Source organism: Tiliqua scincoides, chromosome 7 (genome assembly GCF_035046505.1).
Source record: "Tiliqua scincoides isolate rTilSci1 chromosome 7, rTilSci1.hap2, whole genome shotgun sequence".
Lineage (NCBI taxonomy): Eukaryota > Metazoa > Chordata > Lepidosauria > Squamata > Scincidae > Tiliqua > Tiliqua scincoides.
This window is the reverse complement of record NC_089827.1, coordinates 41,161,249-41,175,299: the sequence shown is the minus strand read 5'-3', so window position 1 is coordinate 41,175,299 and position 14,051 is coordinate 41,161,249. Positions and strand designations below refer to the sequence as shown.

The following is a 14,051-nucleotide window of genomic DNA, read 5'->3' as shown; positions in this document are numbered from 1 at the left end:
TGCATTTTTTTGCCATCCACATGAGTGCTTGGAAGGAACCCATGCGAATAATGAGGCTCAACCTGTACTTCGCACTTTGTTAACCACAATAAGAACATAAGAACATAAGAACATAAGAACAGCCCCACTGGATCAGGCCATAGGCCCATCTAGTCCAGCTTCCTGTATCTCACAGCGGCCCACCAAATGCCCCAGGGAGCACACCAGATAACAAGAGACCTCATCCTGGTGCCCTCCCCTACATCTGGCATTCTGACTTAACCCATTCCTAAAATCAGGAGGTTGCGCATACACATCATGGCTTGTACCCCATAATGGATTTTTCCTCCAGAAACTCGTCCAATCCCCTTTTAAAGGCGTCTAGGCTAGACGCCAGCACCACATCCTGTGGCAAGGAGTTCCACAGACTGACCACGCGCTGAGTAAAGAAATATTTTCTTTTGTCTGTCCTAACCCGCCCAACACTCAATTTGAGTGGATGTCCCCTGGTTCTGGTATTATGTGAGAGTGTAAAGAGCATCTCCCTATCCACTCTGTCCATCCCCTGCATAATTTTGTATGTCTCAATCATGTCCCCCCTCAAGCGTCTCTTTTCTAGGCTGAAGAGGCCCAAACGCCGTAGCCTTTCCTCATAAGGAAGGTGCCCCAGCCCCGTAATCATCTTAGTCGCTCTCTTTTGCACCTTTTCCATTTCCACTATGTCTTTTTTGAGATGCGGCGACCAGAACTGGACACAATACTCCAGGTGTGGCCTTACCATAGATTTGTACAACGGCATTATAATACTAACCGTTTTGTTCTCAATACCCTTCCTAATGATCCCAAGCATAGAATTGGCCTTCTTCACTGCCGCCGCACATTGGGTCGACACTTTCATCGACCTGTCCACCACCACCCCAAGATCTCTCTCCTGATCTGTCACAGACAGCTCAGAACCCATCAGCCTATATCTAAAGTTTTGATTTTTTGCCCCAATGTGCATGACTTTACACTTACTGACATTGAAGCGCATCTGCCATTTTGCTGCCCATTCTGCCAGTCTGGAGAGATCCTTCTGGAGCTCCTCACAATCACTTCTGGTCTTTACCACTCGGAAAAGTTTGGTGTCATCTGCAAACTTAGCCACTTCACTGCTCAACCCTGTCTCCAGGTCATTTATGAAGAGGTTGAAAAGCACCGGTCCCAGGACAGATCCTTGGGGCACACCGCTTTTCACCTCTCTCCACTGTGAAAATTGCCCATTGACACCCACTCTCTGCTTCCTGGCCTCCAACCAGTTCTCAATCCAGGAGAGGACCTGTCCTCTAATTCCCTGACTGTGGAGTTTTTTCAGTAACCTTTGGTGAGGGACCGTGTCAAACGCCTTCTGAAAGTCCAGATATATAATGTCCACGGGTTCTCCCGCATCCACATGCCTGTTGACCTTTTCAAAGAATTCTATAAGGTTTGTGAGGCAAGACTTACCCTTACAGAAGCCATGCTGACTCTCCCTCAGCAAGGCCTGTTCGTCTATGTGTTTTGAGATCCTATCTTTGATGAGGCATTCCACCATCTTACCCGGTATAGATGTTAGGCTGACCGGCCTATAGTTTCCCGGGTCCCCCCTCTTTCCCTTTTTAAAAATAGGCGTGACATTTGCTATCCGCCAATCTTCTGGTACCGTGGCCGTTTTGAGGGACAAGTTGCATACCTTAGTCAAGAGATCTGCAACTTCATTCTTCAATTCCTTAATAACCCTTGGGTGGATGCCATCAGGGCCCGGTGACTTATTGATCTTTAATTTATCAATGAGGTCTGAAACATCTTCTCTTTTAACCTCTATCTGACTTAACTCCTCGGTTAGGAGGGGCCGTTCGGGCAGCGGTATCTGCCCGAGGTCTTCTGCCGTGAAGACAGATGCAAAGAACTCATTTAATTTCTCTGCCATCTCTAAGTCTCCTTTTATCTCCCCTTTCCCTCCCTCACCATCCAGAGGGCCAACCGCTTCTCTGGCGGGTTTCCTGCTTCTAACATATTTGAAGAAGCTTTTATTATTCCCCTTAATGTTGCTGGCCATGCGTTCCTCATAGTCTCGCTTGGCCTCCCCTATCACCTTCTTACATTTCTTTTGCCACAGTTTATGTTCCTTTATATTCTCTTCATTAGGGCAAGACTTCCATTTACGGAAGGAAGCTTCCTTGCCCTTCACAGCCTCTCTAACTTGGCTGGTTAGCCATGCGGGCACTCTCCTGGATTTAGTGGAACCCTTCTTTCTTTGCGGTATACACCTCTGCTGGGCCTCTATTACTGTTGTTTTAAGCAGCCTCCATGCACTTTGGAGAGATTGGACTCTTTTTACCCTCCCTTTCAACCTCCTCCTAACCAGCCTCCTCATTTGAGGGAAGTTCGCCCGTCGGAAGTCAAGGGTTTTTGTTAGAGATTTGCCTGGTATTCTTCCCCCAACGTGCACGTCAAAACGGATCGCAGCATGATCACTGTTCCCCAATGGCTCAGTAACGTTTACATCTCTAACCAGGTCCTGCGTACCGCACAAAATTAAATCCAGAGTCACCTGTCCTCTGGTGGGCTCCGTGACTAGCTGATCTAAGCCACAGTCATTTAGCACGTCAAGAAATCCGGTTTCCTTATCGTGACCAGAACACAAATTGACCCAGTCAATACGAGGATAATTGAAGTCCCCCATGATTACAACCCTGTCCTTCCTTGTCACCTCCCTGATCTGTTTCCTCATTTCAAGGTCCCCAGTGTATGTTGATAAATGCCATTCTCTTTGGTAAATGGCTTTTCTTTGGACTTGCCTGTGTCAGTGCTTTATCATGCATAAATCTTGGTTTAATATGAATGTGATATAGCTCTTGCTTGTCACATTGTTCTTCCTAGTTGGTGCCATCCAGTGATCCAGATACTGGTTGCTCTCCCTCACTAGTGGGGGCAGGTTGTTTAGATGAAAGGTCTGACATATGGCCAAACCAGGAAGAACCTCCCATTTCCTCCCTAGAACTAGTCTTTTTCAAAAACCAGAATGGCTTGGATTGACCCCGTGTGCAGCGGCCAGCAAAGTTTCTAACTTTCCCAAAATTAAAAGGCAGCAAACACTGGTCTTGACATTTTGAAGTTGTTGCTTGTATGTGATAGCAATTATGTTTTTGTGTTTTTCTTGTGTGTTTTTGTTGTGCCTGCTTTCACAGACCTAAAATATTATCCTTGTACCAGGTAAACCAGTCTTTTTTACTTGGTTCCCGTAGTTTTTTCCCCTTGTTTGCTTATGGCATGACCAAGATGCAAACATGGTTTTCTGAAGGAAGTTGCTTATTCCAAAAGGTCATTCTAGGAGGTAGCTAGACAAGAAAACTATTTCTTCATATCGCAATGGACAGCCCTATCAATTCAACATTTTTCAGCAAATATGTAGGGAGAAAGAAAATGTTTGTTAAAACAAAGGTTGGGGCAGATCACAGGATTCCTGCCACAGAACCACTTCCTAGAGAGAGTTCTTACTGGGTTTAGCAGAGAAATCCAATGAACCTCCTGCTTTGATGGGTGAAATATGTGTATGAGACATGGCAGCCTTTGCTCTTTTAGCTGTTTTAAATCTGAGCTAGTCTCGCAGATTTTAGTTCTGTACCTTTTCTATCAGCTTCCTAAATTCCTGCTCTATTTATTACTGACATTAGCAGAGTTAATTGGTGATGGAGTTTTAGTACAAACATAGTGTGGTTGTGGTGATTAGTTTAAATTAGTCAGTTAAAGGGGGCTTACCACATAGTCTAAACTCCACTATATAAAACAATAAAAACAGAGTAAAACAGTAGAGATGATAAAAACAGTTTGAATAAAACTGCCAGAACATCTGGCTAGATTAAAAATCACCTTCAAAATATGAAGATCTTCAGATAGCAGTGAAGACACTTGGGGAGAGAGGCAAACAAATTTCCAGGGGCAGGAAGTTCAACAACCTTGAGTTGTGCCATGGAGAAGACTTTATCTCTGTTCACTAGAGTTTAGGGATCGGGAAGGATGCACATACACATTCATGTTCCGTCTATTTTTCCATGTGTATCTTTTTAAGGAAATGCCATCTGATTTTGTTTACTTTCACAGTGGACCCTCTGTCAGGAATGGAAGAGAAAACTCAGTGCGTTTCAGAAGGGACATACCCCAAGCTGCTACCTCATTCTAAACCTCCCTTGCGAATGGATTGCTCCAGACGGAGCTTGACACAGGAGGGGAATGGAGATGATTCTGGAACTAAAAAGGACCCAAAAGCAACACAGAGCAAGAGCCCATGGCCAACAGAGAATAACTATACAAGTGCAGCAACCCAGGGATGTGTGAGGGACATGGTATCAGCAGTGGAGAGAGGGCCTGTGCCTGAAAATGGTGCTGTTGGTGAAGAGGCATCCAGTGGTACAGAAGGCAAAGCAGTGGCTATTAATATCTCAGAGAAGTCCCATTGTGCTGGGGGCAAAAATCTGTTGGAAACAACTGCACCTTGCGTGGGGCAGGGTTCAAGTGCTCCCACTACTATGGATTGCAGCCCAGTGGGAGGCACCACTGGTCAGTTTGCACCTCTCTACATGCCCAGTTTGGAGTACCCAAATTCAGCAACGCGTTACCACATCAATCCGGGACTGCAGGGCTTTAATCCTATGATGGGAGGCAAACCTCCTCCAGTGTCCCATTCCCAGCATTTTTCTGCTCGGGGCTTTCAGACTAATAATAGCCCCCATGGTGTCTTCCCTCGTTATCGTCCCCATCAGGGAGTACCATATCCTTACCAGCCTCAGCCTCCCTCCTCCTATCACCACTACCAGCAGCCTCCTTACTATGCTTGTCCACAGGGTTTCCCAGACTGGCAGAGGCCTTTTCCTCCTCAGTCCAGTCCCACTGGGCATCCCCCTGCCCAGTCACCTCTGACAAGGCCGCCTTTCTCAGATACTCTGACCATGGGTGGTGGCATGCAGGGCTGTGAGGTGCTTAGCACTGCTGTGGCTTCCCCTAACCGAGTGGACATGGCAAGTGCCAAAGAAGTCCCAAGCAGTGGACAAGAGCTTCCTCCAGAGACTGAGAAACCAGATGAGTCCCAAGAGAGACCAGAGAGTCCCAAAGAGTTTCTTGATTTGGACAACCATAATGCAGCCACCAAGAGGCAGAGATCAGTTGCAGCAGGAGAGTACCTATATGCCTCTCCCCCACCACCCATGAGTTCTGGGATTGGATTTGGCCCATCTGCTTTCCCGCCACATGGTGTCATGCTACAGACAGGGTCTCCTTATACATCACGGCATCCAGCCAGTCACTTCCAGCCCAGGGCTTATGGGTCACCAGTGAATGCTCATTTGACACATCATTCAACCACCAATCAAGCTAATGGCCTTGCTTCTGAGGGACATTTGTACCGTTGCCAGGAAGAGAATGTGGGACACTTCCAAGCCTTAATGATGGAACAGACAGGACATGGAAGTGGTATGGGGGGACTCTCCCCAGATATGTATAGACCACCAGGGTAAGATGAAACGGGTGAGAGTGGGAGGGGGAGCACTGAATGGTGGCTGCTGTCATAAAGATAAAATTTCAAACAGCTGTTAGCACTGATGAATTTGTTATTGCACAGGCTGCTGCTTTCTGTGAGATTGCATCACAGTAACCTTTCAGGGACAGAGGAGATAGATATGATAGCTATTTTCTGTATTGCATAATCACTTTCATTTTAGCAAATTCATAAATAGGGTATCTTGGGTCTTGTAGGAGGGAAAGTGTTCATAATGACTGTGTTAATAGTTCAGTAGTTAAGGCTGAAGGAAACCTGCAATGCTAACTTGGATTTCTTTGCAGTAAACTTCCCTCTTCTCTGCTCCACCTGTATGTACCTACAAAAGAAATGAAACACACAAAGGCTGCATTCATTTTTTGGCTAGAAAATAGCTGGAATTGAAGTCACTAGCATGCTAGAAACATGATTTATTAAAGAACAGAAGGAAAATGAGTCAAATGTACTTCAGGGTGGTTTCAAAACATCTTACAGTTATAAAAGTTATCTTAAAGTTATTAACTTCTGTGCAATACTTTTAAAATCTCGAGAATGGATGGCTTCTTTTGTTCAAATTCAAAATCCCCTCCTCCACCACCCAGTGGCATAGCTAAAATAAATAAATAATAATGACTAGGTATTTATACACTGCCTTTCTGGTCATCGGATTACTCCTCTGACTTTATTCAAGGCAGTTTACATAGGCAGGTGTTTCTAAATCCCTCAAGGGGATTTTTACAATCATAGAGGTTCTCTCTTTCAAGAACCAACAACATTTCAGAATGGATCTTCCTGGTTTGGTCTCACTTCTGGCCTCCAATTCTCCCACTTCTTGCAAGCTGACAAGCAGCTCCATCGCTCACATGGAGGGCAGCCAAGATGCTTCTTGCTCACACCAAGAGCAGATGGAATCACTTTGCTCGGCTTGTCAGCTGCTTCAAGGTCTCGCCATTCTCAGCCGTTCAGGGAGCTGCCGGTGTCCTCGAACTGGCGACCTTCTGATGTTACCTTTGGGCTAACAGAGGCTCTACCCTCTAGACCAGACCTCCTGCCCCTAGCTAGGTCATTTGGCATCCGGGGCCCATAAATTTTTGTCACTCCGTATGACATAATTATTAATTAATTATTCATTCATTCATATTTTTATACCACCCTTCCTCAAAGCAGCTAAGGATTTGAAATGAATAATAATAATGGCCAGAAAAAAAATGCAGTAAATATTTCCCCAAAAGCAATGGATGAAATTCTGCATCAAATGGTATATAGCATGATGGTATTATTCCTAAAAGCCATGATTTCCAGAATTTTGGTCACTAGGGTGTTACCCCCCCTCCCCCAAGAATGTCTGATTGACCTGTTTTGAGTTAAGGTAGTGGTTCTCAAACTTTTAACACTGGAACCCTTTTTTTAGAATGACAATCTGTCCAGGACCCACTGGAAGTGATGTCATGGCAGGAAGTGACATAATCAAGCACAATAAAATAAATAATTATAAATAATTAAATTAAAGAAAAACAAATACAGTAGAACCTCCAAAGTTGACCACTTCACTATATTGACCATCTCCTTAAGTTGACCTGATTTTCACAGTATGGACAGACACTGCATATACACTATGGGAGACCAACCTCTCTATATTGACCACCTCCGTAAGTTGTATCTTGACCACTTCGACCATTGCACAGAGTATTAATTTACCCTCCGTAAGTTGCCCACTGAATGCGATACTGTGGGCCTGTGTTTTGTCTGGTTTGTCCCATCTTGGAAAAGCAAGAAGCCACACAACAATCTCTCCCCTACGCCTGTTAGCGCATATGCGAAAGGGTTTTTATAGGTGGACACACTGCACATAGCCGACAGACCTGTGCTGGCTGCCGATTGTACCTGGACATGTACCAAGTTGTGAGGGACATGAGGTTGCTTGTGCATAGTGAAGCCACTGCCCTTTCACTTTGGTTCCCATCACCAGTGCATTGCTTTACACTTATATTGAAACACAACTGCTATTTTGCTACCTGTTCTCCCGGTTTGGAGAGATCCTTCGGGAGCACTTCACAATCCCTTCTGGTCTTCACCACTCAGAAAAGTTTAGTGTCATCCACAAACTTGTCCACCTCCCTGCTTATCCCCATTTCTAGGTCATTTATGAAGATGTTGAAAAGCACTAGTCCCAGGACAGATCCTTGAGGCACTCAACTTTCCACCTCTCCAATTTTTTTGTCAATTGCCCATTGACACCCACTCTCTTTTTCCTGGTCCTCAACCAGTTCCCAATACATGAGAGTACCTGTCCTCTTATTCCCTGATTGTGGAGTTTTCTCAACAGCTTTTAGTGAGGGACCGTATCAAACACCTTCTGGCATTTAGTGAATCTGAGAAGACCCAGTGTAGGCCAGGCAACCTAAGTAAAAAAGTGTTTTGTTTTTTTTTAGCTGTTGGGGCTATGTAACATGCTACATGCTATGGGCTGGCAAGGGATAGCATTGGTCTGCCTGTCTGCTATGAAACCAAGTATTTTTTTTTAACTTACAATTTTTTTTAAGCTTATGGATTTTAGGGGTTTTTTTAAATACTGATTCTGGGCTGTTTATTCTCGGTCTCTTGATATAGATATAGATGATATAAATAGTAAGCATCACAAGTGGATCAATTCTCATTGATATTTGCAATAAAACTTTTTAAAAATCTAATCTAAATAATAACTTGGCCTTGCATTTGTTGTCCTGGGAGTTAAACATGATAATATTTAAATGCCTTTTTTCCCCATATGTTGACCACCTCCCTATGTTGACCAATTTCCTCCAGTCCCTTGGGTGGTCAACTTAAAAAGGTTCTACTGTGATTAAATAAGGGGAAGCCAGCCCTGTTCCACCAAGTGAATTTTCTCTGTAGCCTGCCTGCAAGAACACCCCCCCCCCCCCAAAAAAAAATATCAGTGAGATTTTAAGCCCTCCCCAGTGCCCGGTTCAGTGTAAATTCTTATATTTCAAGCATATCACTAGCAGGACCCACCTGGCTTTACAAGTCTAAAAACAAATAAAATGGACTTATCAGCTGAAGCCTGTTTTATTCTTTGGGAGGTGCTGCATTCTGGAGCATTTGTTGAGCTCCACTTTCATCAGATTGGGACCATGCAGCTAGACTTGCATTCCCCTTTGCCTGCCTTGACCAGGAGCCAAGGCATGTTTGCTTACTTGCGAATAAATGTGACTGTGTGGCTTACTTTCACTTTCCAAAGAGCTCAACACATTCCTCTACCTGGAGGGAGGGACTTCCTTTTTGGGTGTTTTTGGGGGGCTGCTTTCATTAGATAGGAAGCATTCTGGTGTCATTGGATTCCTCTCAGCCTGTCCTTTCCGACGAACTATGGCAAGCTTGCCTACTCGTGAGTAAACATGCGATATGGCTTGGTTACATTTTCCATAGGGTTCCATGCATTTTTTTGTTTCTGTTTTTTTGGCCATAACTTTTGATGGAAAGAAGATGTTTCATTCTGAATTTTTGCATTGCATTCTCCTGGAAATTCCGCATCCAACGGTATATAGCATGATTGGGTTACTCATAACCTCCACGAAGTTAGCGATGTTGGGGCATTTGTGGTGTCATTCCTCCAAGGGTGGTACCCGGGGCGGACAGAGCAATAGGATAAGCTTATTCATTGAGGCAGCCATGTTTTCTAGTACAAGCTCACAGGAAAGATTGCTAGCATAGTGTGCATGCTAGAAGGTAAAAAATAAATGTGACCCTAGAATGCTAGAAGGGGGAAATGGTTCTCTAGCGCTTCTAGCACTGGAAGCTGAAAAACAAATGTCTTACAATGGACAGAGGAAATAAAAGGATGGCCTTGTTCAGTTACTGAATGAAAATCAGATTCTGTTGTGAACTGTGGATACTCTGTAGACCTAACTAGATTTGGATCATGTCCAGACACAGAATCCATCAACTGAATGTGTCTGTGAATGCACACACGATTTCTTGTTAACTGTGTGCATATTGTATATGGTCACTAAAGTTTCCTTCTCCATCTTCTATGATTTCAGAATGCACATGCACCAAGCCCCGTTCCCAAAGGTGCCTACAGCTACACCAGCCCAGGAAGAGCAGCCACCCCCAAAAGCATCAGCATTGCCTCTGGATCAAGTAAGTACCAGCAAAGAACAAATTTGGGGGACAACCTTTTGTATCTTCAGATTGTGCTCAGTTTTTCTCAGATTGAATTTTTTGCTCACAAGTAACAAGCCATACTAGGTTAATTGCAAGTCATCTGAAAAATGGCAATAGTTTATATGGTGCATTGGCTGTTTCAAAAAGAGTTACATACATGACATTGTATCCTAAATTTAGCTAATCATGATTATGTTGCATTGAGTTCATTGGGATTTAGTCATGACTTAGGCTACAACCCAGTAAGCATTATAACAAATGGGTATATATCAGGCCAGCATTTTTGTTCCCATATGTTGGGAAGCTGAGGGGGGCTTTCCTGAACTTGTCCAATTCATAACTGAGGCAAGAACTGTAGCTCACTACTTCAAGTTCTTGCTTTTGATAATGTATATTGGCTCCTTTGCATCTCTGAAAAAATCAGTAATGATTTCTGTTGAGGCTTGATCAAGTAACTGATGCATGTTCCTCAATGTCTTGACTTTCTGAGGCACTGAAATCAGGTGCATGCTAGTGTGAGCTGGTATTGTACTATCTAAGTGGATCTATTGTGTGGAGCTTTGTCTTTTTGAAAGTTCCATCTGAACCAAGTAATAATCACTCCTTTGTTTATCTGTTTCAGAGCTAGTCCAAGGATGGAAGAATTTGAAAAAGATGAGAGCCAACTGCAGCTAGACAAGGGCAAAGGGGGACCTGCTTTCTCCTCTCATCTTTTTTCTCAGCAGCTTGTAGCTTCCAAGGTCTGGTGGACACAGTGCCTCAGTGGTTTTCTGTTAGCATGGAATTGTCCTGGGTGTGGGCCAGCCATGTGGCTGTCCACAGTGACATATAGGGAGTGTCTCAAACTATTGACTGGTTTCTGACTGGAGACTTTGATTTCATTCAGGGTTTAAAGGAACTCTGAGGGACTTTAAACTTTCATGGACTAATAAAACTCAGGTATATTTTTCAGGGTGAAAGACAGGAGACTATGGATAGTACTTGTATTAATATGTGTTTGGAACTGAATCAAGTTTACAGATTTTTTTAACCTGTTGCCTTTTTAAAAAAAGAAAAGAAAAAGAAAACTTTCTGTTGGTGAATGTATTGTATGTGGGGGGGGGGGGATAAGCCCAAAAGGTTGTGGGTGCAGCACTGGAATGATCATAAACTGTTTACAATCATGTCACACTGAAATCATTCAGGAGAGGGTAAATATGATAATTGAACTATTTGCGATTAAAAAATAAAAAGGGCACCACCTATCAGTAGTCTGGGACTGAGGCACTGCCAAGTCACAGTGCCTCAGAATCACAGGAATTGCTCAGGAGAAATCATGGTACTTCCCTTTCCTGTCAATGGGTTGGATACCTTGCCACTTCCTGTCGTGACAGGAATAAGGAAACAGGAGCTGGAATTTCCAGGAAAATCTAAAAAACATGTGGGTTGTAGTAGTCTTTCTCTCAGTTATATCTAACTGGGAATCATCGGTATGTCAGCATGTGTCAAAACCTTGATCTCTAAAACTATCTTTTTTCCCCACCCTACACACTTCTTTAGGTGAGGGTAATAGAGCATTGATGGTGGGACAGAGGAAGTTCTCAGAGCTCCTTTAAAGGAATTATGATAATATGAGCATAAGACAAAAAGATGTGTATTGAACTGTTTGATCTCAGTGTAATTTGACTCTTAGGCGCCTGTGAAAGCACATTGGTAATAACTGAAATTCGGGGAGAGGCTCTGTTTGGTAATGTGGGATGCAGAGATTTTTTTTTTTAAAGAGAGCTTTTAATCCTGTATGCCAGGGGTGTCCAAAGTTTTTAACAGGAGGGTCACATCATCTCTCTGACACTGTCAGGGGCCCGGGAAAAAAAAGAATCAATTTACATTTCAAATTTGAATAAATTTACATAAATGAATATATTAGAGATGAAACTTATATGAATTAATGACAGTCTTGCAATAGCTCAAGGCCTATAAAAGGCCTTGCATAAAACCAAGGCCAGCCTTTCCTTTGCTGCCACTGCTGCATCACAGACATGAAACAGCAAGCAGTGGAGGGAGCCCTCATCCCATAGTTCACGCGAGAGATCAAACAGTTTGCTGTCATGCTGAGAGCAGTTGCATCAGGCCAGCACAGGCTTCAGCAAGTCTCCAGAGGGCCAGAGGCTCATTGGAGACTAGCGGCTCTCTGAGAGCCAGATTGGAGTCCTTGAGGGCCATAAGTGGCCCCAGGGTCGGGGTTTGGGCACCCCTGCTATGCACAAACTAAGAGAGAGAAAAACAAAAATCAGAAATCAGAAAAACTTCAAATTTGAGTGATCCTTTGTACAACTGAAAATGCCATAGGGGCTGGTGTTATGTTCTAGCCCAGAGGTTCTCAAACTTTGAGGGAGCTGTACTCCCTCAGTAAGTTCTTGCAGAGGAGGGGCTAGGGCAGCGACACAGTCCCCAGGATCACATCGCTAAGGGGGGCAAGGGGGAATGCTTTCCACTCATATTATGTAGGCAGGGCTGCAGCAGATTGCAGGAGGTGCGGGGAGCCTTGCACAACCCTGCACAGCGCTCCCCGAGGCTTGGAAAGTTCACTAAAAGCAGGCGCAAAGCACCTCCTGCAAAACGGAAGTGCTTTGCGGTCACTTTTAGCTAATGTTCCAAACCTCAGGGAGCACTGTGCAGTGCTGCGCAGGGTTCCCGGCACCTCCTGCAACCTGCTGCAGCCCTGCCTACATAACATGAGTGCAAATCACCCCCCCTTAGCGACAGGATCCTGGGGATCGCGTCGCTGCCTCCCTCCCCTTCCCCCACCCCTTAAAGGGACAGGGAAGCATTATACGAACTGGTGGGTCATGACCCACCAGTTTGAGAACCACTGTTCTAGCCTTTTCTAGTAGGGGCTATTCTTCCATTCTCTTGCATTGGTTGGCAACCTTCAGCCTCGAAGGACTATGGTATAAGCCTACAGCACCCAGTAGTCCCAGGCAGTCTCCCATTCAAGTACTAACCAGGCCTGACCCTGCTTAGCTTCCAAGATCAGACGAGATCGGGCATGTGCAAGGTAACACTAGGCTGCATTAGCCAGTGACATTGTACCATCAATTGATGTACCCTGTTCATGCATTTGCATTTAAATATGTTAGGGGCTTCTCAGAAACATGCTTCTTAGCACTGCCCCCAGATTAAGTATGTGGTAGCCCCACACTCCATTCTCCCTGCAGCATTGAAACCCTGGAACACTCCAGAGTTCCAATCATGGAGAGAAAATCGTCACATTCAACATTGTTCTTTGAAGACAGGGCTGGTGCATGCATCATCCATGCAGATGGGGATAAGTGACACATTCCTGAGAAGCCCCTTGCATGTTTGCTCTGTGTGGAAGAGCAGATATCTGAACAGAGGTAAGTTCTAGAGGGAACCTGTGAGAGGTTCCCTATGTAGCAAACTGCTGGTGAATCATTCAGCTTGACAGTAAATTGCTTCAGAATGTTATCCAGGATAGCTTGGTGTATCACACTGGTTCTCAAACTCTCTTTGCGTTCAAGCCCCAGAATAAGTCTTTGTGGGGTCAGGGAATACGGCAATTGCAAAACTAGAAGTGGGTCACAATAGCTTTTTTTACTTTCTACAAGCTGTGGTGAACCCTGCAGAGGGCTCTGCGGGACTCCCTGTATGCTCCAGGCCCCGGCAGCTGGTAAGGGACATTAAGAAGATTTGTTCTTGGTTGCTCTGGAGAGCATGCATGGTTGGCAACCTTCAGTCTCGAAAGACTATGGTATAAGCCCACAGCATCCGGTATTCCCAGGCAGTTTCCCATCTAAGTACTAACTAGGCCTGACCCTGCTTAGCTTCCGAGATCAGATGAGATCAGGTATGTGCAGGGTAACAGACAGCTCCCAAGCTCAGCTCTGGAGAGCAGAACAAGGACAAATGGGTTAAAATGACCAGGAAGATTTTGATTAAATTTTTGGAAGAACTTTGGCAGTGGAACAGCTTGCCTCAGAAGGTAGTAGACTATCAATTGCTGGAGGCATTTAAATGGAGGTTGGATAGCAATCTATTGGGAATGTTGTGGTTGTAGACAGCTTGCATTGGCAGGGGGTTAGACTCGATCTTATAGCTCTTGACAACTCTATGAGCCCAATCCTACCCAACTTTCCAATGCTGATGCAGCTGTGCCAACAAGGTGTATGCTGAATCCTGCAGTGGATTCAAATCTTCTCCCTCCTCCACATGACAGGCTCTGAGATATTTATAATTTCCTTAACTGTCTCTTCTCCAAATTAAATATGGAGAAAATCTTCTCCTTCAATCTGTCCTCATAGACATTTATACTGGAAATGTAGCCCAAAGTAAAGGAAGCCAAATCCTTTTTATAAAT

At 44.5% G+C, this 14,051-nt stretch overlaps 1 protein-coding gene across 1 annotated transcript in view; it reads left to right on the top strand.

Annotated features, from left to right (window-relative positions):
- CECR2 (CECR2 histone acetyl-lysine reader) overlaps positions 1-10,377 on the top strand; it is a 46,838-nt gene extending 36,461 nt beyond the window's left edge. The window contains exons 15-17 of the mRNA XM_066634161.1: positions 4,102-5,506; positions 9,571-9,670; positions 10,317-10,377. Of these exons, the coding sequence (XP_066490258.1) occupies positions 4,102-5,506; positions 9,571-9,670; positions 10,317-10,322 (1,511 nt within the window). The 3' untranslated portion in view covers positions 10,323-10,377. The remainder of the gene's footprint in view (positions 1-4,101; positions 5,507-9,570; positions 9,671-10,316) is intronic.
- Positions 10,378-14,051: the final 3,674 nt, after the last annotated feature.